Here is a 27,162-nt window from a genome sequence, read left to right on the forward strand (position 1 = left end):
TGTAAATATGGTACTGGAACTGGCCCTGTATAATATATTTGTTATATCTTGTGTGTTTTTGTTCTACGTTATTGATTACTGCATTGTTGGGGTTAGAGTTGGCAAGGAAGACATTTCACTCTACTTGTGCATGTGACATTGAAACTTAATCTATCTTTCAATGCTCAATCCTCATGAACTCCACACTACAGAATCAGATTGAGAGGAGAAAAATACAGAAAATAAACAGCATTGAAGTTGTTTTTTTATCTGGAACTCTGCTGTGCTTTCCAACAAAGTGTTGCATCTGGTCTAGTTTGTAAGGTGTACAGTGATAGGTAAGAGGTCTTAGTAAACTACATCTCTATAAACTTTACCTTCATTTAATGTCCGAGTTAATAGTGTACTATAAAAGTAGAGAGTGGTATGCAGTCTAAACGCTGTTTACCCACCTGTCGCAGAAAAATACATTGGAAACATGGAGAGCATTACTTTATTCACAGCGAAGGTCTCTCAGGTCTCTCAACATACTGTTTTACCACTACATCACTGGTAGAGAGGGGTGAGGTCAATGTTCCATGGTATCCTCTTCCTCATCGTCACTGTAGAGCTCAAAGTCTTCATCCAGTGCAGTCTGTCTACCCCTCCTCCCCCTCTGTCTCACCCCCCAGTTCCACCAGGAGCTGCTCCATGTGCTCCAGTATGGGTCCGTCGTCACAGCGCAACTTCAAGTATAGCTGGAGAGAGAGAGAGAGAGAGAGAGAGAGAGAGAGAGAGAGAGAGAGAGAGACCGTTTGTTACATACATGCACATTTCCACCACGACTTATTGTTAAAAATGCCTCTTTCCTGGTGTATTGGGCTCAGCAGAACAAGGAAAGCAGATAGGATTTTTCTCTGCTCTCTCTCGCATACACAGTATTGCTGTTGTTATCTCAGTGAAATGTGATGCAGGACCATTACAAAAGCCTATTGTAGAGGGGACCAGTAGATTTCCTGGTGTATAAAACTCTCTGCCTGAGTGGAAGCACTGGACTGATAACAGAACGGAACCCACCACACACACACTGATTCATTCCTTTTGCTCGAAACAACTTCTCCTCTAGTGAGGGAGATAAGCAGGTCTGAGAATCTGGGCTGAACTGCATTATTCTGTCATCCAAGCACGCACACACATGCACACAAAGTACAAACAGCAGCAGGAACAGATCACCTTCACACTTACAGTGTAACCCTGCCAAAATAGTTTGTGTGTGCGTACGTGCATGCGTTTGTGTCACCCCAGGAACAGTCTCCAAGCAGTCTCCAAGCAGTAGGCTTGGAAGACGCTTGGCCCCCTAGGAGCTCATTTGGAGACAGTTGATGTCCTTCATTTTCAAGCTGATCAATTGAGTATCATGGCATATCGATAAAATGTACTTATTCAACATAAGCTGTGACGTTTATGGAATGCTCATTTATAAAGAGGAACGCATCTGCCAGGATAGTATCATTTTTCATTGCGATAGCCGTAAGTTAAATAAACAGTGTTATACATTAGAGAAGAGTGCTGAGCTCAGCAAAGCCACACAATCAATTAAACACATTTCTCATTTAGAGTAATGCAAGTTTCTCTCCCTTCTTTCACAGGTTGGCTGCTCTGTGTATGTGAGAGTGTGTTTGTGTCTCCCTCTTTCACAGGTTGGCTGCTCTGTGTGGTGTGTATATGTGTTTGTGTCTCTCTCTTTCACTGGTCAGCTGGTCTGTGTATGTGCATCACGGGTCAGCAGGTTCTCTGGTCTAATCCAAGAAGCTTTCCCTCAAAGCCTGGAGTCTGAGGCACATCTGGCCACTGCTGCACGTACACACACCCAATGACACGTCTTTCTTAAGCCGTTGTGACAGGGGGTGAGGGTGTTGACCTATGAAGAGAGAGGAGGGAAATTAACCCTTTAATTATCTCACCCTCTCGCTCTCCTTCCTCTTTCTCTCCCCACGCTGCAGATCCCTCTCGCTCTCCTTCCTCTTTCTCTCCCCACGCTCCAGATCCCTCTCGCTCTCCTTCCTCTTTCTCTCCCCACGCTCCAGATCCCACTCCTTCTCTCCCCACGCTCCAGATCCCTCTCCTTCTCTCCCCACGCTCCAGATCCCTCTCGCTCTCCTTCCTCTTTCTCTCCCCACGCTCCAGATCCCTCTACCTCTCCTTCCTCTTTCTCTCCCCACGCTCCAGATCCCTCTCACTCTCCTTCCTCTTTCTCTCCCCACGCTCCAGATCCCTCTCACTCTCCTTCCTCTTTCTCTCCCCACGCTGCAGATCCCTCTCACTCTCCTTCCTCTTTCTCTCCCCACGCTCCAGATCCCTCTCGCTCTCCTTCCTCTTTCTCTCCCCACGCTCCAGATCCCTCTAGCTCTCCTTCTCTCCCCACGCTCCAGATCCATCTCACTCTCCTTCCTCTTTCTCTCCCCACGCTCCAGATCCCTCTCACTCTCCTTCCTCTTTCTCTCCCCACGCTCCAGATCCCTCTCACTCTCCTTCCTCTTTCTCTCCCCACGCTCCAGATCCCTCTCGCTCTCCTTCCTCTTTCTCTCCCCACGCTCCAGATCCCTCTCACTCTCTTTCCTCTTTCTCTCCCCACGCTCCAGATCCTTCTCGCTCTCCTTCCTCTTTCTTTCCCCACGCTCCAGATCCCTCTCCTTCTCTCCCCACGCTCCAGATCCCTCTCGCTCTCCTTCCTCTTTCTCTCCCCACGCTCCATATCCCTCTCGCTCTCCTTCCTCTTTCTCTCCCCACGCTCCAGATCCCTCTCACTCTCCTTCCTCTTTCTCTCCCCACGCTCCAGATCCCTCTCGCTCTCCTTCCTCTTTCTCTCCCCATGCTCCAGATCCCTCTCGCTCTCCTTCCTCTTTCTCTCCCCACGCTCCAGATCCCTCTTGCTCTCCTTCCTCTTTCTCTCCCCACGCTCCAGATCCCTCTCGCTCTCCTTCCTCTTTCTCTCCCCACGCTCCAGATCCCTCTCACTCTCCTTCCTCTTTCTCTCCCCGCGCTCCAGATCCCTCTCGCTCTCCTTCTGTCCCCACTCTCCAGATCCCTATCGCTTTCCTTGAGGTTCAGGGTGATTAAGTGTACATACAATAAATGGCACACATCTCATAAAAAGAGCAGCAGAAATTGTTTAAGTGAGAGCCGATGTGCCCTTGAGGCAAAATGAATGATAGACTTTCTTTCTTTCTTTGGGTGAATCTAATAGAGATCAAGGACTTTCTCCTCGCCTCCCTCTAAATCACAATCCCCTTCTCCTATCTCAGCTCCTCTCAAACTTCCTACAAATCTCTCCTGCTGTGTCTCCACTCCTTCCATCCTTCACCCGCTCTCTTTTCCTCCTGACCCACACTACTTTCTTCATCCCTCTTTCTTCACCTTCTCCATCTTTCTCGACCCGCCTTCTCTCTCTGCTCCACAAGTGACCTTCCTGTCTGTGTGACAGATCACTGCTCAAACTCCAACCTAGAAACACACACCCACACACACACTCTCAGGAGATGAGGAGAGCAGGGTAGGGAATGATGTGAGAGGTGGAGTGTAGGGGAGTAGAGGGCTGAGGGATGGTGTGGTATGGTTAACAGCAGAGGAGGTGAAATCAATAGTAAAAACATCAGAGAGAGGCAGCCTTGTGTGTGTGGATGTGTATGTATGTGTGTGTGTGTGTGTGTGTGTGTGTGTGTGTGTGTGTGTGTGTGTGTGTGTGTGTGTGTGTGTGTGTGTGTGTGTGTGTGTGTGTGTGTGTGAATATATAAATGAGTGTGTGTGGGAAGGAGCAAGTGGAGGTCAAGCGTTTTACTCTTTGATGAGCTAGAGGCGATCCCTTAGGGTATGGATGGCTTGGAGGGTGTGTGTGTGATGTAATTTTAATGCTGTGGCTGAAAAGCGTGAGTGAACTCCAGGAGTGAAGTGTTAATAGTGTGTGTGTCAGGGTTTTTGTTAGGAAAATGTGGCGCCGGACATTTAACCAGGAGCATTTTAATTTAACGGACATTTGAGAGATTCACCAGACCTATATGCATTGGGTGCGCAACCTGATTAGGGCGTCAACCCACGGTGCTCAGAATGACAGAACTCACATTTAGATAATGGTTACTCAGAACATGCAAGCCGAGGATGCAACGGTGTGAGTCCTTATCTAATTCCGATGAGCAATTTGAAGATGTTAGAATAACTGCCACATATACCTTTCCTCAGCCAACAAGACGAGTAACAGAAAAATCACTAGCCTATGTCCATCTACTGTCCCCCTTAGTGGAAAAGGTTTATCTATTCTATTGGTCAGCTTGTTGAGAAAGAAATAACCTAATCCAAAACAGACTCTGGGACAGTTGTGGGACAATATATCCCAAATTCATACAACCAGAAGGTCTAGACTACATTAAAAAAAAACATGTATAAGCAATGAGGCTGATGCAACAGATCAGAACGTTGATAAACTATTAATTCTTCACATTATAAGCGCAGCAATGTGCACAAGGCTACTCGCGAATGTATGCTCCATAATGCAATTAGCGGTAGACACTGTTGTCAAACGCACACCGCACATTAGTGGTTTCATGTAACAAGAGATGAAAAATCTACATTTGAAATTTAGAAAGAGGGGAGATCTAAAGATGCAACAACTACCACGGGTTGCTAATATGACTATGATCGTGCCTTTGGCTACTGGTAAATGAAATAAATAATTGCCTCCACGTTTCGACAGTCGGTTTTTACTTTGAAGCGCGGTAAGACTTGCCTCATCATATGAGAAGTCAAATGTTCAGGTTCCAAACAATTAAGTATGTTTTTAAAATGCATACTGCTTCCAGCACATTGTAAAGTGATGTGTGACACGCTGAAGCCTGCCTAAAGTTACCCTACATGCACTTGAATGGCGAATAGAAAGCTCGCTTCAATTAGGCCTACCAGTTGACAAATAAAAATAGTAGTCCTAGCTCTTTTTAAATTGTGGATTTAGAATAGTTTTAGAATGATTGGGCTTATAAAAGCACCTTTAACTCCAGGAGCAACGAATGACCTGTTTGAGAAGCTGTAGCGGTAGCTCCCACGCTGTCTAACAGATTTTCTGTTAGGTAGGTTCTGTGTCTGTATACTGTGAGCATGTGATAAACATAACGACTAACGAAAGTACACGCGCTCCAATTTAATTCCACTAAATTATGCAAATTAACCTATAGACCGTTAAGCATGAGTGGTCAAATGTGTTTACATCGACTGGTATTTCAAAAAAGCAATATTATGCCATGGGATTCTTTTTCTTCTCCTGAATAGTTTTTATTTAAAAGGCTTAAAAATATATTTTACGCCAAAAGCCAGTGTGTGTGTGTGTGCGCATGGTGTTCATGCCTGTGTCCTATGACAAACATACAAATTGCATACAGCTATTTGTGGCTTTATAAGGGGCTATGAGTTTACAGCTCCTCTTCTCTCCTCTTAAGAGGGGTTGAGGGATGGTTGGAAGGGTGTCAAGGTCAACCATCATCCAACCCCCTTGTAAACTTCCATGAGAGGGAGCCGAAGAGAAACAGGGTCTGTCTCTTTAGAAGTAATGTGGCGAAGCACATTCATCAGAGGGAAAATGAATAATGGAGATATTTCTAACGAACATAATCAAATGTGCACAGACACATACATGCACAAATGTAATTAAATATGCACACTCACACAAACAGTGCTAACAACATAATTAAGTATGCTAGAAGTGGACTTGTGTCTAAACAAGCCAGTGTGTAGTAGGCCTCATTAACATGTTCAGTGTTTCTGACTAACTTTGAGACTGAACACTTTAATAATTAACACCACGCTCACAAACCCTGGTCTGTTACGACAGAAGACTCTCATACACACACTTGTGAGGCGCGGGTTGAAACTAACCCGCAGTCCCCGTGGTTATATCCGTGGGGTGGGCAGGTTTATGGTCATGAAATATTGTGTGGATTAAGGGTGGGTGGCAGGCGGGCGGGTTGAATAAAGAGAAAAATCCATAAATGTATAATTATTGTGCAATTCATAGCTATAGGTTACATTGGGGTTTTCCTTTAATTATTTGTATCTGAAGTCAGTGCGTAAGCCTAAGCTTCAGGGCCTAACTGTACAGGCGCCAAATACACAGCAATTGCCAAATGCTTTTGGGAACACTGGCAGAAACTTTTACGTCGGTCCACTGAGGCAAAAAGGACAATGTCGGAGTATAATTCAATAAGAGAAAAGCTGCAAAATGGAGTTTAAAATAAAGAGAAGGGAGGACCAGAAAAGTAATATATGGGAAAAATGATGTGTGATGATTGTGAGGAGCTATACAAATTTGACAGTCACAAGACTGGGACTTCAAATATGTCAAGGGACCTGTACTGTTCAGATGGGTTAAATGGAACAGGAACTGAAATCTGGACATTAACTGTGGGTCTATAACCTCTCGCATAATCTTAATATTAACTCCTGCAGAATTAAGCGGTTATTGCAGTAAAATTATACACCAAATGTAAATTGACTTGGAAAGAGCAGTGGAGAAATATTATTTATTTATCTTGAGAGAATGAATGCGCGATTAAGGACCGCCTGTGAAGGTCCTAACTTTATCAGCATCGAAAAAGCTGATAGTATTTCAACCACATAAAATATGCATCCATGCTCAAATTGAATCTTATCAGAAACATATTGGGTCGTTTTCACAGCTTTTAACTCCCTTAAAACTAGGGATGCAAGGGTACACAGTATGTTATCGAACCATTCGGTACGCCCCCTTACGGCTCAATACACACACGTGAACCGCGGAATTACGGTATGAATGTCATTTTCCTATAATTTCCTAAACTTGCTTATTGGGCTGCAGACTACACGCACATTGTACATTCAGATCTACCAAACCAGACGAGCAGCTTGTGGCCGTTAGGGGGCTCCTGAGGGCTGACAAACTTTACTCCACAGCAATGTCTCAAAATGTGGCAACCGCAGTGACAGCAACCCCCTCCCCTTAAACAACCAATGGACGATTTGCAATGACAGTAGGAAACCTCCCTAATGGGGCCCCATGAAGAGAATGGAAACTAAAAATAATATTCTCTCAGCTCCAACGTGACAATGGCAAGACAGAGAGAAGCAATGCCGTCTTTCAAATCCGCTGTGTGGGAACATTTTGGATTCAGCGTTCAATACGATGATGAGGGTAAGAAGACCGTAAACAAACAAAGTACAGTCTGCAAGTATTGCTTTGCCACTGTCGGCTACTCGAGTGGAAACACTTCTAACATGATGTGTCATTTACGTCGCCATCACTCGGCCCTATCCCTACTAGCAAGTGGAGCTGGAGCAAGGAGCGTCCACTCGTTAGCGAAACACAACAATCTCTCGCTCCTGCCTTCCAAAAACAATTTGTGACAAATAAAAAAAAAACACAAAGAAATAAAGAAAGCAGTGGGATTATTCATAGCCAAAGATTTGCAGCCCTATTCGGTGGTTACTGACTCTGGATTTCGTCACCTGATGAAATGTTTTTTACCACGTTACAATGTCCCCTCCCACACACATTTCAGCAGCGAAGTAATTCCCAAACTCTATGAAACATCACGGAGAGAAATTGAAAACGAATTGACACAGACACCCTATCTAGCTCTCGCCACTGATAGTTGGACCTCCAGAACAACTCAAAGCTACCTCACTGTGACGGTTCACTGTGTACTGGAAGCTACCTCACTGTGGCGGTTCACTGTGTACTGGAAGCTACCTCACTGTGACGGTTTACTATGTACTGGAAGCTACCTCACTGTGACGGTTTACTGTGTACTGGAAGCTACCTCACTGTGACGGTTTACTGTGTACTGGAAGCTACCTCACTGTGACGGTTTACTATGTACTGGAAGCTACCTCACTGTGATGGTTCACTGTGTACTGGAAGCTACCTCACTGTGACGGTTTACTGTGTACTGGAAGCTACCTCACTGTGACGGTTTACTATGTACTGGAAGCTACCTCACTGTGACGGTTCACTGTGTACTGGAAGCTACCTCACTGTGACGGTTTACTATGTACTGGAAGCTACCTCACTGTGACGGTTTACTATGTACTGGAAGCTACCTCACTGTGACGGTTCACTGTGTACTGGAAGCTACCTCACTGTGACGGTTTACTGTGTACTGGAAGCTACCTCACTGTGACGGTTTACTATGTACTGGAAGCTACCTCACTGTGACGGTTCACTGTGTACTGGAAGCTACCTCACTGTGACGGTTTACTATGTACTGGAAGCTACCTCACTGTGACGGTTTACTATGTACTGGAAGCTACCTCACTGTGACGGTTTACTATGTACTGGAAGCTACCTCACTGTGACGGTTTACTATGTACTGGAAGCTACCTCACTGTGACGGTTCACTATGTACTGGAAGCTACCTCACTGTGACGGTTTACTATGTACTGGAAGCTACCTCACTGTGGCGGTTCACTGTGTACTGGAAGCTACCTCACTGTGACGGTTTACTATGTACTGAAAGCTACCTCACTGTGACGGTTTACTATGTACTGGAAGCTACCTCACTGTGACGGTTCACTGTGTACTGGAAGCTACCTTACTGTGACGGTTCACTGTGTACTGGAAGCTACCTTACTGTGACGGTTCACTATGTACTGGATTGGGAGATGAAGAGCTACGTGTTGCCAACTCGTCCCCTTTATGAGTCATACAAGCGCACACTTTTCTTAAAAATAAAGACACCGAAACCATACCCCACAAACTGTGATACATACCGAACCGTGGGCCCACTGTACTGTTGGATCCTTACTTAAAACTGGTAAAATGTTGGTAATTTGGACATTTTGCATAGAAAATCTTTCCCATTTTGGGGGGTTATTTCTGCGCAGAGAAACAGATGAAAGAGAACTTTACCGATGTCAACTAGATTGAAGCATTCATTCTATCGATGTATACATACATCTTTTCTGTTGAGCAAGGGTTTATTTTGTTTTCTAAGGGAACAAGTACATGACAAAAGCTGCATGTATCTAAGTATAGACAAGTTGAGTAACAAATAGCCTAACAAAATGTCAGAAAGCAGAAACATATGCCCACCTAAAAATAAATCCTGCACCCCCATCTGCAGGTAACACACCCAGCCTGAGAGATACCACACCTGTGAGAGAGAGAGAGAGAGAAAGGTGTATTTTATTAAGTGAGCTCAGCTGTGACGGGGAAAAACACATTTAACGGTCTAGCCTGCATGAAATCTGTACCTGGAACTGTGACAAACAGGCTTTACACACACGCACACACCGGAGGCACTTATTGAAATGCTCACGGCATCCTCATGAGCTGCCACTATGGTAACGAGCTGGGCCTGTGCCGCTTCAGTGTGTCTTCGCAAACTTTCGTCTCCATGCGTCAATCTGACAGCGCTGTCACACACACACACCCCACTTACAGACTAAAGGACGAAACACAGCTACACACATTGCATTCCTTCTCTCCTCTCAACTACCTGTTGTATTCTCTCTCCCTCATACCAATACTGTACACACCTACATTAAAACACACCCTACAAAGTTTACCCTCATCCTTCCACCTACAACACACAGCACACTTGTACTTCAGAAACGTGTGTGAGGGTGTGTATCTCATCTGAGGACAAGGATCAGCCACCAACACTTCTTGCAGAAGCAGGACATTAACATTCCCCTCATTTACTCTTCATTTTACAACAGAAAACATCAGTGACCTCCACCTCTATCAGTAGACCCATTACATGCATGCACGCACGCACTCATGAAGACAAGAGGCTTGAAGGCTGAACATAACTTTATGCCTTTTGAATGATTATACAATTATTAAAAGCATCCTCTTCATGACCTGATCTGCAACTCCGTAACTTCAGTTGAGCATAGCGGTTTCAGAACTTTTGAATACACGCACTGACCTGTGTGTGTGTGTGTGTCTAGATCTGGGTTGCTACTTCAATCAGAATGTCTTTGCTTCCTCAAAAGAACCTTCATTAGAATTAGTCTCTTTTAAAGTGTTTATGAAATATGGTCTGTTTTGCTCGTATTTATTGATGTATTAAACTAAGCACACACACACACTTCATGAGCACACACACACACCACTCGTCTCAGCAAACGAACGAGCCAGCTAATTAAGAACATCAGAGAATCCACTCAACACCCACACATTATTCTCTGAATGATAAGTCTACAGTAAGTAGGTGTCAATCAGTCCTCTTGGACGAGACAACAGTCACAGATACCATCTAGTTCTAGAGTGTATTTGTAGTTTTAACAAGGTCCATGTAAAGACGTCTAAGTCAGAATTCTATAGTTGACAAAGTACTACTTTGTACAGAGAGTTACGTGCCACCACCTTGACTACTGGAAGCTGTTTGGGTCCATTAACAATGCATGAGTTACCGAGGTGGGTGACTTATCAAAAAGAATGGTTAGCACAAATACAGTTTGAGCTGTGGATAGAGGGTTTAGAGTAGGCTGTGTCATCGTCATTTCCAGTTGTGTTATACAGGTTATTCTGATGGTGCGACTGACAAAACATACGCTTTACTGTATATTTATAGGAGTTCAAACTGTGTGTGTGTATATATATAAAAACAAATATATATATATATATATATATATATGTGTGTGTGTGTGTGTGTGTGTGCGTGTTTCTACTTAGAGCAGGTGTCTCCTGGATGAGTTCAAAGGTTCAGCAAGTGACTGCTCTCAATCTGTCAGCTGAGGTGTGTAGGAGGAAGGGTGAGAAAGAATGAGCACACTGCAGTGAGATCGTCACACACACACACACACCCCTCGCAAAGAATACCAATATGGCTCTGGAGCAGAAAGAACTGAACTGAGGCTGCAGGTGTGTGTCCTGCTCACTTCACACACAGAAAATAAAACTACCCCAGAATCTTTTCAGTGTCTATTTTCAAAGGATAAAGGTAAAAACATGAACAACTTCATTGTTAAGAACACTATAACAGTGGAAGAAAATGTAACTTAAGAACACTATAACAGTGGAAGAAAATGTAACTTAAGAACACTATAACAGTGGAAGAAAATGTAACTTAAGAACACTATAACAGTGGAAGAAAATGCAACATATTCTACAAGAACCAATATCACTCCCTAAAAACACAACCCTATGGAACAATCCTTGGATAGCTTTTCAGAATTCACAGATAAAATGGTCCACATTGAAAACTAAAAGGCATAGAAACTGTAAATGACGGTAATAGGAAATAAATGTATTTCCATGACAGAATTAAAAAGCAATTTTGAACTGACCAATGTAGATATTTTCAAATGCATGTAACTTAAAAGTTATATCAAGAAATGTTTATTTAAAATATTTTAGACAGAGCAATCTTGAGGGAATCCCATTTGAGTCAGAAAAGGATATTCATATGACAGGTTAAGTATACAAAACCTTGCAGAGACCATAATCAACGGACAATCTCTTAGAAAAAAGAACAAAAAGAAACTATTGGAACCAAGACTTAAAAATAACTGATATTGGCACAAGATGGAGGGAATGTTGGAACATAACTAACAGAATTACAGTGAACGAAAATGTACGCTTAACCCAGTATAAACTAAAGAGACAAAATGTATAAATTCTACATCATAACGGCAGAGTCACGTCTTAAGTGTAAAACTAATAATGACGCAATAATCCATGCCTTCTGGGAATGGTGAAGTCCAAAAGTTATGGGGAGAGTTAGAAAGTTGGCTGTCAGAAGGATTCATGTAAATGAACTTTTAATCAGTCTGTCTGCATACTGTATTTCAAGACTTGGCATATGAGGGTGCAGTGAGATACCCGATTGGTTGGAAAATACTTTTCTCATCAATCATCTTGAAAAAACTTACACTTAAAACTGGAAATCAATCAATCCCTCGTTAACACAATGGAAAAGGTCAAATGCTTTATTGTCTAAATGTTTAAAGTATGTAGGCGATGGAGAGAAACAAAATGGTGCAGTAGAGGCCAGAGAAAGTGATGCGGGTGCTGGTGGGCCTGGGCAGGGGTGATGTTGTTGATGTTTGTGTGTGCCTGTTTGCTATCATTTGTGTGTAGATGTTTTGTATTGTGTAAAAAAATAATATATATAAAAACACACACACACACAAAAAAATAAACGGACATCATGACTCACCTGCCCCACCTCGTCATCTTCCTCTAGTAGACCCTCCAACACATCTACTGCTGTCAGAGAGAAATCATTAAAAAAAACACACAAACCATCATTTCTGTTTTTCATTATACATCAAGCACATCCTGCTCCTAGCCTGAGTGGCTATGTGTGTGGAGGCAGAGCGAGCGAGGTGTTTCCTGTCACACACATCTCGCTCTTTCTGCTGCCCTAATCAATGGATGTGATCAGCGAGTCTGTTTAGACTCTCAGAACCCAGTGATCCGTCGACACGGTCGTCAATAGCAACAGGACGGCTTACACAGTCATCAATACACAACGAAGCTAATCTCGTGATTACTATCAATAATCAGTCAATATCGCTCCTTTCCAATACTCCTCGACCTCAACAACCAATACAGAACTGGTCATGGTCAATAGTTCTAGTCTTGATCACTGGACCTGATCACCAGTCCACGCCCTCCTGTCCTGATCATTCCAGACTAGTTCACCTTACCCCTCCCCAGTGTTTATGATCTCACGCATCTCTTCAAAGAGTTCACCTGTCCCGTTTTCTTCTTCCCTCTTCCACTTTTTATCATCACTTGTGTATGCGAGAGACGTTGAAGGGTGTGTGTGTTAATTAACTGTGGCGCTGATTACCTGCTGAGTGGTTTGATTAATTAACACATTCTGATTAGAGGGAAATCAACATCTCATTCCTGATGATCTACAGAGTACATGTTTTGTATTAGAGCGGAGGTTGATCAAACTATTTAGCCGATGTAGTTAAACACTCAACTATCTGTGTTAGTTCCGGACCTCCAAGGAGCCAACCACTGAGTAACAACAGCTTACTAGAAAACAGACATCAACTCACAACAGACAGACATTCCCCTGACAACAACCCATGACGACGACAACAACTCAACTCTAAGACTGGTTGTCATGACACTACCTCTTGTAAGGACAAAATATTATTCCTGCGTGAATTGCTGAGGACTTTTACCTGTTAATATGGTCTTTATATACATGTACCTCCTGCATTATTCACTTAGTTGAAATACACCGATTGTCATTCACAGTTGCTTTGGTGTTCCTGCATCTCTGTCTCTGAAACCGTGTGTGTGTGTGTGTGTGTGTAAGAGAGAGACAGCTCTCCTGACTATTGTAGTCATTTGTCTTGTTCCTATCCATGCTCTGCACTCTCGTAAAATGGTTCTGTTCAGCAACGTTGCCTGCAGATTACTCAACAGCAACAACAAATATACACACGAAACGTGTCGTCCCCTTTGCTTCAGGACCAGTTAGAAACCGCCCTCCTGGGAGTAGCTCATTTATAACTCTCTCTCTCTCTCTATGTGTCTATGTGTAGCCGTGAGCATGCTTGTGTGTGTTTGTAGTGTCTTTATTAGTGTTTGTTGAGTCAGACCTTTGTAACCTCCTGTCATATGAGTGAAAAACAAAGTGATTCATTTGACACTTGGAATTTACCTAAAGGTCCAATGTAGCATTTATTTTTTATTTTTTTAAGCTTCAATATCAAATAATTTCTGGGTAACAATTAAGTACCTTACTGTGATTATTTTTAACCATTTTAATTGAAAACAAACTGAAATAGCTTCTTAGAAAATAGCTAATTTTCAAGCAAGAACTTAGCTAGGGCTGGTCTGAGTGGGGAGGGGAAAACTGAAAACTAGCTGTGATTGGCAGCGAGGTTTTGAACTCTTATTGGTCTATTAACTAATTTACCTCCTGGTGATGTCACCAGGTAGGCCAAAACTGCATCCCACCAAAACAGGCTGATGTTTTAGGCGGTCTATTCAAACAGCTCTTACACTAAAAGGGCATTACGATCATTTTCACTGTAGTTTTCCAGCCTCAGTGTGGAAATATACACTTAGTGGACAGTTTATTAGGTGCACCCTGTTCACAAAAAAATGTGAAATGGTTCACTCCTACAGACAGTGAGTCACGTGGCTGTGGTTTGCTATATAAAGCACGCGGACAGGCATTGAGGCATTTAGTTACTGTTCGATTGAACGATAGAATGGGCAAAATGAGTGACGCAAATGATTGAGTGTGGTTTGATGGTCTGTGCCAGGCGCTCTGGTTCCAGGATCTCAGAAACGGCCAGCCTCCTGGGCTTTTCACGCACAATAGTGTCTACGGTTTACAGAGAATGGTGCGACAAAAAAATAAATAAAATACATTCTTTCAGGGGCAGTCCTGTGGGCGAAAACAGCTCATTGATGAGAGGTTGAAGGAGAATGGCAAGAATCGTGCAAGCTAACAGGCGGGCCACAAACAGGCAAATAATGGCGCAGTACAACCGTGGTGTGCAGAACGGCATCTCCGAATGCACAACTCGTAGGTCCTTGTCATGGATTGGCTATTGCAGCAGACGACCACACCGGGTTCCACTCCTATCAGCTAAAAACAAGAAGAGGCACAAGTGGGCACGCGATCACCAACACTGGACAACTGAAGAGTCCATGGCCCAATTGTGCCTAGTGTGAACAGTACTGGCTGGTGGTGGTGGTGGTGTAATGGTGTGGGGAATGTCAAGTCCCTTGATACCAATTGAGCAACATGTTCATGCCCCAAAGAATTTAGGCTCTTCTGGAGACAAAGGAGGATTCAACTCAGTACTAGATGGGTGTACCTAATAAACTGGCCCAGTGTATATAAAAAAACATAAAAATCAGTTTGACTGCACTGGGCCTTTAACATCGCTCCAATGCAATGTGTAGACTGCATCTTACTTGTGCTATGGTGATATATGAAAACAAACAGGCCTAGCCTTCATATGCACTTAACAAAAATAGTGGCGCAACATGTAGTGATGGAAATAAAAGATCCCACTAAACATTCCACACAACACAAAAGCTTATTTCTCTCGAATTTTGTGCACAAATTGGTTTACATCCTTCTTGTGAGCCTTTTATCCTTTGTCAAGATAATCCATCAACCTGGTAGGTGTGGCATATCAAGAAGCTGATTAAACAGCATGATAACACAGGTGCACCTTGTGCTGGGGACAATAAAAGGTCACTAAAAGGTGCTGTTTTGTCACGCAACACAATGCCACAGAGCTTGCAATTGTCATGCTGACTGCAGGAATGCCCACCAGAGGTATTTCCAGATAATTGAATGTTAGTTTCTCTACCATAAGCCACCTCCAACGTCATTTTGGATGTTTTGGCCTGGCTCTACAGTGGGTGTACATGGCTCCCAAGTGGGGGGGCCTATACCCTCCCAGACCCACCCATGGCTGCACCCCTGCCCAGTCATGTAAAATCCATAGATGAATGACTGATTTCCTTATATGAACTGTAACTCAGCAAAATCTTTTAAATTGTTGAATGTTGCGTTTATATTTTTGTTCAGTATATATACAAACTACATGACCAAAAGTATGTGGACACCTGCTCGTCAAACATCTCATTCCAAAATCATGGGCATTAATATGGAGTTGGTCCCCCCTTTGCACATATAACAGCTCTTCTGGGAAGGCTTAGCACTAGATGTTGGAACATTGCTACAGAGACTTGCTTCCATTCAACCACAAGAGCATTACTGAGGTTGGGCACTGATGTTGGCGATTAGGCCTGGATCGCAGTCTGAGTTCCAATTCATGTCAATGGTGTTAGATGGGGTTGAGGTCAGGGCTCTGTGCAGGCCAGTCAAGTTCTTCCACACCTATCTCGACAAACCATTTCTGTATGGACCTTGCTTTCTGCACAGGGGCATTGTCATGCTGAAGAGAAATTTGGAAGCACAGAATCGTCTAGAATGTCATTGTATGCTGTAGAATTAACATTTCCCTTCAATGGAACTAAGGGGCCTAGAGCTGAACTTGTTGGAAAGGTGGCATCCTATGACAGTGCCATTTTGAAAGTCACTGAGCTCTTCAGTAAGGCGATTGTACTGCCAATGTTTGTCTATGGAAATTGCATGCCTGTGTGCTCGATTTTATACACCTGTCAGCAACGTGTGTAGATGATATAGCCAAATCCACTAATTGGAAGGTGTCCACATACTTTTGTATATATAGTGTATTTTTGGAATGTTCGTTCAAATCACCACTGATTTGAAAGTCTTGAGTCAAATCACCACTGAGTAAAGCATAGAGTAAAAAGAAAAACTTGAATGTGTAAAATAACACGTGCAGAACATAGTTATGAGAAAGAAGTTTACAGAGGGCTCGAACGGGGATGAGAAATCCGTATTCATAGCCAATTATATTTGACCCTGGTTGTAACCACAGTCTTCCTCTCCCTTGTTCCCTCTCTGCTCTACTTGGGTCAAATGCTTCTTGTCCGCTGTTTAACAACGGATTCCCTATTCGATTCCGATGTGTGAGTTGTTGTTGTTTGAAAACTGCAATGTTAATGACTTGCCTCTGGGTTTTACCACTGCTGTGTAGAAACTTTTAACAATAGAAGACTAAAATAGTCTGTTATTCTAGCTCTGAGTTATCTTGTCAGGCATCTCCTGTTCTCCAGTTATCTGCTGCTTCCATATTGTTGTTATCGTGGTGAATGTTTCCAAGCTCACAGCCATCTTCATCCTCATCTCCTCCTCCTCAATTGTGTCTGATTCCTCAATAGATGCACTGAGTCTGTAGTGTGTGTGTGTGTGTGTGTGTGTGCGGCTTGCTGACACATGCAGGAGGATGAAGACAAACAATGTGTCAGACACACACACCTTTCCACCCCTCTCCCTCCAGATCATTTCTAAAGCCCTCTATCCTCTTATCTCTGTTCCTCCCTCCATTTACCTCGCTCTCTGGGTAAAGACCACTCCTCTATTATTGAAGATGATCTCTGGCAAAGATAAAGAATACAGAGCACTGGCCTTTTCAAAGAGGAAACTGATCCTACACACATATATTCCTACCTCGTACTCTTCTGCCTCTATGAGGAGTTTGGCCGTGGTGACGCGGGATTCATACGGTGGGAAGTCACTCTGGAAAGGGAACACCAATTAGACACACACGCACTCACTCACAGAATCTCTCTCACACAGACACACACAACGTCACACACAGACAGAGCGATAAGTTGGCCCTCTGACTTGGCTTTTATGCTCTGGGTTGTCTCGCTCACCTGTGTGTGTTCCTCCTCTATGTCCTCTCTGCTGGGTGGAGCGTCACTCTGTTTCAGGGCAGGTAGCCACGCATCCACACTCCTCATCAGGTACTCCCTCCCCTCTTACACACACAGAAAATCAGACATCTGCTCCCCTGAACTGTCAAATAAAACTCCATCTGGTTAGACCCACAGTGCCATCTGGTGGCTGGAGGAGATATTATCAAAAGTAACCTTGAGAAAATCTGCAGAATTCCAAAACTCGTCCCCTCTTTGAAATGTTAAGAGTCATTTAGGAGTAAATACCTAGCTAGCTGTTATTGTTGCTCCCTAAAGATTAAGGCTTGCCGAAGAATTGGAGGCCTGTCTCATTCCAGTGCTAGCACTAGCAGATTATCGTAAAATTGTATGGCAATTGCAAATGCTCTGATTGTTCAGTTAAAGACCATTTTTCTCTCCCCTTATCACTTTCCTTTGCTCTCTCTCCCCCCACCTTTCCTCCTCCTCTCTTTGTCAGAAGTGATCCCTGTGCCCAAATGTATCTGCTTCATAACTAATTCTGCATTAATATCTGTCATAAACTGATTCATGTGTGTGTGTCTAGCTCAGCAGATTAATGGCATATGATTCCATTTTCTCACATTAATTAATCTGATCTGATTAATCTGATAATCTGATCGCTGCTTTAACAAGATGATAACTTAGCGTGAGACATACCATCCTCTGATTTATAGCCATACAGTGTGTGTGTGTGTGTGTGTGTGTGTGGGTGGACCTGGTTCTTCTCTGTACTGAACAGGTACCTGGCTATCAGCTGTAGAGCCTCTGGGTTGTCAGGGTGATAGGTCAGCGCTCTCTCTCTATGGCCTCTCGACACTGATCTCCTGCCCTATCCTCCATACTACACAAACACACACACACAAATCTGTAAATTCAATACACAACAGGCCTTTCAGGTAACAAAAATGTATATATGACTTTTGTGTTACCAGAGGTTAGTGAAGTAGATCTCTGACACAGAACAGTAGGCCACACACACGTCTCTGGCTGTCAGGATCTCTGACCCCGAGTCCTGGAGTGGGAAGGCTGCTGCCTCAGCTCCTGCTCCTGCCTGCGGTGACGGTTGGGGTAAAAGTTTTCAGCATCTCTGGCTGCCAGTTTGTAACTGTCAGTTTATGATACAGTCAGTTTGTGACAGTCAGTAGAAGTGTTCAGACTGAAGCAACAGCTCCTCCTAGTGTTCTGTGTTAGACATGCATTCAACAAGATCCATAATACGTGTGTGTGTGTGTGTGTGTGTGTGTGTGTGTACTCACTGTGGCTTGTGCATGTTTCTCCAGCATACACAGTAGTATCTGTATTCCTTTGAGGTAGTATTGCACAGCCTCCTGGCCTGTGTGTATCTGCCCTAGAGACATGTATTTACTATGACCTTCATCAGGACTCAACTGCACCGCACGCAGAAACATTTAGAGCTGGGGTTAAGGAACACACACACACACATGTGAGTTTGCACAACACACACAGAGATGCAATCAAACCATACACACACACTGAAGGATATTTCCTTAGCCCTCTCTGTGTCTCCCAGTTCAGAGTGGATGTGTCCTAGCAGGTCCAGGGTAAGGAGGTGGTCAGGCTCGCTGACAGAACCTCCCCGCCATCTCAAACTCCAAACTGTCCATACACTCCTCAGTCTGAAACACAACACAGGACAGATGTTAGTGTGAAGCGTGTGGCAAACTCCAAACTTTCCGCACACTCCTGACTCCATCTGAAACAGGAGAAAGAGAGAGTATGTCTGGAGTGTGTGTGTGTGTATGTGTGTGTGTGTGTGTTCTACCTTCCCCAATAGTTGTTCTACAGTATATTTCTCAGCTGTTTTTTTCTTGGCTTTCTCCTGCATCTTCAGCTTCATTCTATCTTGAGGTGACAGACCTGCCAGTCCAGAGCCTGTTGCAACACAGTCCCTATTGTCAACAATAGCCTACATAAGTCTGCCTACAGTTACTGTAGCTAGCAAGCAAGTTAGATTGCTAGGTTGTTCTTTCCAAAGCGGACTAGCGAGCTGTGTATCTGCCCTAGAGACATGTATTTACTATGACCTTCATCAGGACTCAACTGCACCGCACGCAGGGACATTTAGAGCTGGGGTTAAGGAACACACACACACACGCATGTGCGTTTGCACAACACACACAGAGATGCAATCAAACCATACACACACACTGAAGGATATTTCCTTCAGAAAGTATTCACACCCCTCGACATTATCCACATTTTGTTGTGTTACAGCCGGAATAGAAAATTGATTAAATTACATTTTTTTTGTCATTGGCCTACACACAATACCCCCATAATGTTAAAATTGAATGATGTTTTTGAAAATATAAAATGAAAAGCTGAAAAGTCTTGAGTCAATAAGTATTCAACCCCTTTGTTATGACAGGTCTAAAGTTCAGGAGTAAAAATGTCCTTAACAAGTCAAATAAAAAGTTGCATGGACTCACTCTGTAACCAATAATAGTGTTTAACGTGATTTTTGAATGACTACTTCATCGCTGTGACCCACACACAATTATCTGTAAGGTCATTTAGTAGAGCAGTGAAAATCAAACACAGATTCGGGAGGTTTTCAGGAGGTTTTCCAATGCCTCGCAAAGAAGGGCACCTATTGGTAGAAGGGTAAAACAAAAAGCAGACATTGAATATCCCTTTGAGCATGGTGAAGTTATTAATTACACTTTGGATGGTGTATTGATACAGCCAGTCACTACAAAGATACAGTCGTCCTTCCTAACTCAGTTGCTGTAGAGGAAGGAAACCGCCCAGGGATTTCACATTGAGGCCAATGGAGGCTTTAAACCGGTTTTACTGGGTTTAATAGTGGTGGCTGCATCATGTTATGGGTATGCTTGTAGTTAAGGACTGGGGGGTTTTTCAGGATAAAAAAAGAAACAAAGGAGCTAAGCACAGGCAAAGTCCTAGAGGAAAACCTGGTTCAGAATGCTATCCACCAGACACCCGGTCTTATCCGGTGTCCTGTGTGAATTTAAGTACGCTCCCTCAAATTCTCTCTCTCCCCTCCGGAGTACCTGAGCCTTGGGACCATGCCTCAGGACTACCTGGCCTGATGACTCCTGGCTGTCCCCAGTCCACATGGTCGTGCTGCTGCTCCAGTTTCAACTGTTCTGCCTCTGGCTATGGAGCCCTGATCTGTTCACCGGACATGCGACTGTACCTTGTCCCGGACCTGCTGTTTTCGACTCTCTCTACCACACCTGCTGTCTCAACCTCTGAATGTTCGGCTACGAAAAGCCAACTGACATTTATTCCTTTAGTCTACAACCACTGTGATTATTATTTACTGGCCAAGTACTCTAATCTCCACCCGGCACAGCCAGAAGAGGAGAGGACTGGCCACCCCTCAGAGCCTGGTTCCTCTCTCGGGGTTCTTCCTAGGTTCCGGTCTTTCTAGGGAGTTATTCCAAGCCACCGTGCTTCTACATCTGAATTGTTTGCTGTTTGGGGCTTTAGTATAAACACTTAAAGACATCTGCTGATGTAAACTGGGCTTTAAATACATTTGATTTGGTATTGTGTTTAATAAAATATTTAATACATTTTGAATTGCGGCTGTAAGACAACAAAATATGAAATACGTCAACCGGTATGAATACTTTCTGAAGGCACTGTAGCTATCACACAGGGACAACAACACAAGTTGTCCTTTATAGCGATCTAGCTAACGCGTTAACCACGTCTCATACCCCCGTTAGAGCACGGATCTTTCCTCTTGGCTTTGCTCTTATTTTTGCCATTGGGTTGGCCTCCCATTACAACAAGAACGATTTGTAATCAACTTCTATCATTTATGTTAGAATCACTGTAAAAAATATTGGGATAAATGAGTCCACCAATAGGCTATAAGTGCACATGCTCAGTACTGTTAACCCAGCAGCTTCGAAGCATGATAGTGGACAAACAGTTCCAGTCCCAATGAATGACAGTAAGAAGTCGCTGTTTGAGAATACCATAGGCAATCGATTTGATGTTGCGTTTTCTTGTGTCTTATTTGTTATATACAACCTTAATTAGTTAAGTCTTTGATCAAAATATTTTATGTTAGGTCTCCCTGTGTCTCATGTATTATGTACAACCTGAATTAGTTGTCTTTGATCAACTGCTATTGATAAAGTATTGAACCAAACGTCACTGAGATAATGTAGACAGAAAATAGGCGGGAAAGATATGACGTAGCTAATTGACAGTCTGAACTCACCAATGGGCTGCCAAGCCTGAGCCCATACCTCAAGAACATTCTGGATTTGGACCAATCCACAGCTACGAGCGTTTTCGTCACTCAATACACATTTCCAAACAGCTGTTGTAAATAGACGAATGACATACTGCTAGCTAGTCTTTGATACCGGCAACAAGCATATATTTTTTCTAGATTTCACTACTTTCGTTATCCATTACAGGTGTTTGCCTCCTAACAATTGACTAAACGAAAGTTACCGGCAGTCAGACCTGAATTTAAACTGCCACCGCCTCAGCGCTCTTTGGAACATCAAAACGTGATGCATTTAACGTTAGCTAGCTAACGTAGCAAATTGGTACTAACGAGTTAACGTTAGCAGGCTACTAGTAGCAAGGTAACGTTACGACTTGGACCAAGGGGAATTGGGCAGTTGGCTAACAGTCTAGCTCCTTAACTTATTGTTATCAATCTGGACAGCTGACCAGACAGCTAACTAGTTTACGCCCGCTGCTTTGCTGGAGAAGTCGGCCCACGCAAAGATAGCTGGGCAGTCGCGCCCACTTAACATTAGCTAGGTAGCTAACTAACGTTGATGCGCCTATCTCCCGCCTGTCCGCTGGTCAGACCGAGGAGATTGCCTTGTTACGGAGTTTCGTTGTGGCGGATGCCACCGGCCCCGTTTGCCGAGGGAAGCAAAGCACCAGTTCCTGGAAAGTCGAAGGGTAAACCACAACGCTAGCTAAGGTTAGCTATCCTACTCCAACCCGAACGGGACCGTGGCTGTGTACGTACTGACAGCTCTGTATTTGATTGTAGTTAGCTAGCCAGCTAACCGTTTGCCAGGGCTGTTGGACCAGTGTTATAGAGCGATGGGGGAGTTAAATAAAGAGGTTGTGGATCTAGTTTGGAAAAGACCAGGCAGTAACGGGGTGTCTGCGTCACTCTTCCGGAGATGGACCCAAGGTAAGCTACCTCTCACCTCTGTTTAGATCCATTCTGCTGCACCCCCCTCTAACCTGAACACCATCCTAGACATTGTCAGTGTTGAAGCAGGTAGTGGTGGGGCAAAATAAGTGGCTCTGATGTGATTCCTGTGTTTCAGGGTTGGTCTTCAGTGAGACCGAACACACAGCACTGGAGCAGTTTGAAGGAGGACCCTGCGCTGTCATTGCTCCTATACAGGTATGGACCAGTCCCCAGACCAGGCAGTACATAACCTTACACACAAACATGAGTTAGGTGGCCCAGCCTATGAGCAGGTAGAGGGTGTTGGTGTCTGTTACCAGAATTATGATATCAGGACAGGCACACATCTTCTTAGATAGCACTTTCCGGAAGTCACCTGACAGGCACTCAGCTGAGTTGCCTTCTCTATTACTGTTTATTAGAGTACTATATGGTGCTTTCAGAGAGTGTCTTTGTAAACATCTGTTCTTAGAGTGGATAGGGTTGATGAGGGTGGCAGGTTATGTTTTTGATCCTACTATAGAGATGGGTTACAGCTTGTAGAATATTTCCTGATTGTGTGTTTCCTGCAGGCCTTCCTTCTGAAGAACATCTTGTTTAACAGAGAGAGTTCTAACTGGAGACACATCACAGGTAACCTTGACCTCTATCCCTAACCCAGTGTTTCCCGAACTCAGTCCTCGGGACCCCAAGGGGTGCACATGTTGTTTTTTGGCCTAACACTACACAGCTGATTCAAATTATTCAAGCTTGATGATTATTTGAATCGGCTGTGTAGTGTTCGGGAAAAAAACAAAACAAGCACCCCTTGGGGTACCGAGGACTGAGTTTGGGAAACCTAGCCCTGACCCTGTTTAACTGAAAAAGTTGTAACTGGAGGTAACCATAACTTCTGACCCCTAACTGACCCTGTTAAACAAAGAGCGCTACAAATGGAGATTCATCATAACTGGGTTTATATATAAACTCAGCAAAAAAAATAAACGTCCTCACTGTCAACTGCGTTTATTTTCAGCAAACTTAAGATGTGTAAATATTTGTATGAACATAAGATCCAACAACTGAGACATAAACGGAACAGGTTCCACAGACTTGTGACTAACAGAAATGTAATAATAATAATGTGTCCCTGAACAAAGTGGAGGGGGGGGGGGGGGGGGTGTCAAAAGTAAGTCAGTATCTGGTGTGGCCACCAGCTGCATTAAGTACTGCAGTACATCTCCTCCTCATGGACTGCACCAGATTTGCCAGTTCTTGCTGTGAGATGTTACCCCACTCTTCCGTCAATGCGCCTGCAAGTTCCCGGACATTTCTGGGGGGAATGGCCCTAGCCCTCACCCTCCGATCCAACAGGTCCCAGACGTGCTCAATGGGATTGAGATCCAGGCTCTTCGCTGGCCATGGCAGAACACTGACATTCTTGTCTTGCAGGAAATCACTCACAGAACGAGCAGTATGGCTGGTGGCATTGTCATGCTGGGGGGTCATGTCAGGATGAGCCTGCAGGAAGGGTACCACATGAGGGAGGAGGATGTCTTCCCACCAACATTGAGATTGCCTGAAATGACAACAAGCTCAGTCTGATGATGCTGTGACACACCGCCCCAGACCATGACGGACCCTCCACCTCCAAATCGATCCCGCTCCAGAGTACAGGCCTCGGTGTAACGCTCATTCCTTCGATGATAAACGCAAATCTGACCACCCCTGGTGAGACAAAACTGCAACTCGTCAGTGAAGAGCACTTTTTGCCAGTCTTGTCTTGTCCAGCGATGGTGGGTTTGTGCCCATAGGCAATGTTGGCCTACAAGCCCTCAGTCCAGCCTTTCGCAGCCTATTGCGGAAAGTCTGAGCACTGATGGAGGGATTGTGCATTCCTGGTGTAACTCGGGCAGTTGTTGTTGCCATCCTGTACCTGTCCTGCAGGTGTGATGTTTGTATGTACCGATCCTGTGCAGGTGTTGTTACACGTGGACTGCCACTGCGAGGGTGATCACCTGTCCCTCCTGTCTTAGATCACCTGTCCCTCCGTTCACGCAGATGAGCAGGAACCCTGGGCATCTTTCTTATGGTGATTTTCAGAGTCTGTAGAAAGGCCTCTTTAGTATCCTACGTTTTCATAACTGTGACCTTAATTGCCTACTGTCTGTAAGTTGTTAGTGTCTTAACGACCGTTCCACAGGTGCATGTTCAGTAATTGTTTATGGTTCATTGAACAAGCATGGGAAACTGTCTTTAAATTCTTTACAATGAAGATCTGTGAAGTTATTTGAATTTTTATTAATTATCTTTGAAAGACAGGGTCCTGAAAAAGCAAAAAAAGAAACGTCCCTGAGTTTATATATTTATATGGAATCCTAGCCTATATCTTCAGACAGCACCTTGGCAATGAATTATTTTGATTGTATGTGTTCCTTGTAGAGGAAGAGCAGAAAGCGGCCCTGTGTTCTACTCTGGCTGAGATCCTGGAACAGGCCTGCTCTACTTCCTCCACTACCTCCTTCTGCCTGGTGACCTGGGCCAAAGGACAGTGCCCCCACACTACCACTCATACACCCCTCACAGGGGGTCCAGAGACCAGCCAGCAACCCAGTGAGTCACACTACTCATCAATCCACTAATACCCATGTAATATGAATAACTGCATTACTGTACTGAGTGGTATTAATCATCGCATATGATAGTGGGTAGACCACATAGTGAGTAGTATTGCAGTCACTGTTAATCTAGAATAATGACGTGTTGTGTTCTGTCAACGTTACCTCAGTTGTTTCACTAGAACGTGTGTGTGTGTTTGCATCTCTGTGTGTCTATTGTGTGTAGCTGCTTTGGCTGATGAGGATCTTGGCTTTGAGCGGTTTCACAGCATCCTCCAGTAAGTAACTCTACTGACTGTGACTCGTCTCTCTATTGGCCATGACTTCCATGGAGATGAAAGGACCACTGCATTGCAGGAAAATCAGGAACGCTAGTGTGTATCTCCGTCTGTCTGGGATTGGCTAAGCCTGTGTGTGTGTGACTGGAGTTTCTCGATAATGATTTACAACCTGCTGACTCGGCACACACACTCCTCACTGATTCCTTAAGGAGACACACACACAATCTTTGATTTTCTGCCAGAGGAGCATCAGATTGCCATCTGTTCCATTGCATAATAATACAACACTGTCAGCATGAACTACTGCACTGTCAGCATGAACTACTGCACTGTCAGCATGAACTACTGCACAGTCATAGCAGTGTGACAGTTAATGACTGCTATACAATAACCTTTCAGTAACTGTTCAGTAGTTGTATGGTTATTATACCTACATTAACCTGAATCCCCCCCTAAATGAGTGCAATGTCATTAGTGGTGCTCTCGCTGACTTCTAGCCACTGACCTTTGACCTCTAATCTCTACAGGAAGCGTATTGTGAAGTCATTATCAGAGCTTAGAGAGGAGGTGGTGTCTCTCTACGAAACCTGGAAAGGGCGCTGTGGAGTCCTGTTCTTCCTCTACTCTGTCATCCTCACCAAGGTAAGGCTCTGCGTGTGTTTGTATGTATGCGTATTACTCTGTACTCTTGTGTGCATGCATGTAACCACTTTTCTCTTTCTGTCTCTACAGGGGATAGTTAACATCAGGAATGAGATTGAAGATACTACAGAGCCTCTCGTAGATCCAGTCTATGGCCACGGCAGGTACGACCCCTGATCCCTCACTTTATTGAATCTTTATCAGCTATGTTTCTTTTGACGACTTCAGCTAAGTGATGTTCCAAAAAGTTTAAGCCATTACTTTTCTTTCTCTCTGCAGTCAGAGTCTGGTTAACCTGTTAGTGACGGGCCATGCTGTCTCTAATGTGTGGGATGGAGACAGGGAGTGCTCTGGCATGAGTAAGTACTCCACACGCTGACACATTTTTAAAAACTTTTTTTGTCATTTAGCAGATGATCTAATCAGAGCGATTTACAGTATTGAATGCATACATTTGTATGCTTTATTTTCATACGGGTCCCCTGTGGGAATCAAACCCTCAACCCTGGCGTTGCAAGCGCCATGCTCTACCAAACGGGGGACACACAGCGGATTACATTATCTTAGTGCAAAGTGTTGTGCAAAAAGCCTCGTTTTCTGGCAGCGTGATTTAATTTGAAACTTTTCTTCAATGAGCGTTAGCCGACTATTTATTGCTCAGTTTACTAAAGGTGTTTCGAAGACGTCCAGTTTCCTGGTGACTGTGATCCCACAGCTGAACACTAGATGGCAGTGATCAGTCACACTTTCACTTGGTCTACATACACACAGAGACCAAAGAAGCTGTTTCATTTTAAGAGGTTTTTTTGGTCTAAGCTAGGCCTCTTTCCCTCCCTCCCTCAGAGCTCCATGGTATCCACAACCAGACATCTGTGGGCTTTCTCACTCTCATGGAGTCACTACGCTACTGCAAGGTACGAAAACACACACAGACAACATTCCTTCAAGCTTGTTATGTCCAAACCATAGTGGTGAGTTTGTTCTTGTTCACTAGTCACAAATGATTGCGGGGGGAGAGATTCAAACATTCTGTGAGAGAATCAGCACCAGAAATAAACACATTGTCATACAGACCCTCTCTCACACATACTGCCACTTCTTGTCTGTGACTGACTACAGTAGATTAGGAACTACAGTAGATTAGTAGAACAGCTGAGTACAGTGCCTTGCGAAAGTATTCGGCCCCCTTGAACTTTGCGA

At 44.0% G+C, this 27,162-nt stretch overlaps 1 protein-coding gene and 1 long non-coding RNA gene across 5 annotated transcripts in view; one reads left to right on the forward strand and one right to left on the reverse strand.

The window, feature by feature from the left end:
- Positions 1-454: 454 nt before the first annotated feature.
- On the reverse strand, positions 455-17,767 carry LOC149984926 (uncharacterized). Of its 3 annotated transcripts, XR_016485738.1 has the most exons (5): positions 17,231-17,767; positions 17,022-17,090; positions 12,144-12,193; positions 9,068-9,128; positions 455-716 (listed from the first exon to the last, which is right to left on the reverse strand). It is a non-coding gene; the product is annotated as an uncharacterized LOC149984926 (long non-coding RNA). The 3 variants fall into 3 exon arrangements; XR_016485743.1 differs by lacking the exon at positions 9,068-9,128 and having other exon boundaries at positions 12,144-12,190; XR_016485737.1 differs by lacking the exon at positions 9,068-9,128.
- Positions 17,768-21,190: 3,423 nt separating this feature from the next.
- LOC110486083 (ubiquitin carboxyl-terminal hydrolase MINDY-3) overlaps positions 21,191-27,162 on the forward strand; it is a 55,586-nt gene continuing 49,614 nt past the window's right edge. The window contains exons 1-9 of one of the 2 annotated variants that reach the window (XM_036944567.2): positions 21,191-22,439; positions 22,579-22,658; positions 23,015-23,075; positions 24,864-25,034; positions 25,266-25,317; positions 25,848-25,962; positions 26,053-26,126; positions 26,242-26,321; positions 26,806-26,876. In XM_036944567.2, coding sequence (XP_036800462.1) covers positions 22,346-22,439; positions 22,579-22,658; positions 23,015-23,075; positions 24,864-25,034; positions 25,266-25,317; positions 25,848-25,962; positions 26,053-26,126; positions 26,242-26,321; positions 26,806-26,876 — 798 coding nt within the window. In that variant the 5' untranslated portion in view covers positions 21,191-22,345. The remainder of the gene's footprint in view (positions 22,440-22,578; positions 22,659-23,014; positions 23,076-24,863; positions 25,035-25,265; positions 25,318-25,847; positions 25,963-26,052; positions 26,127-26,241; positions 26,322-26,805; positions 26,877-27,162) is intronic. The other variant, XM_021557438.3, reaches the window with a different exon arrangement.

The sequence above is a fragment of the Oncorhynchus mykiss genome, chromosome 2, assembly GCF_057628025.1.
Source record: "Oncorhynchus mykiss isolate SJ-2025 chromosome 2, ASM5762802v1, whole genome shotgun sequence".
Classification (NCBI taxonomy): domain Eukaryota; kingdom Metazoa; phylum Chordata; class Actinopteri; order Salmoniformes; family Salmonidae; genus Oncorhynchus; species Oncorhynchus mykiss.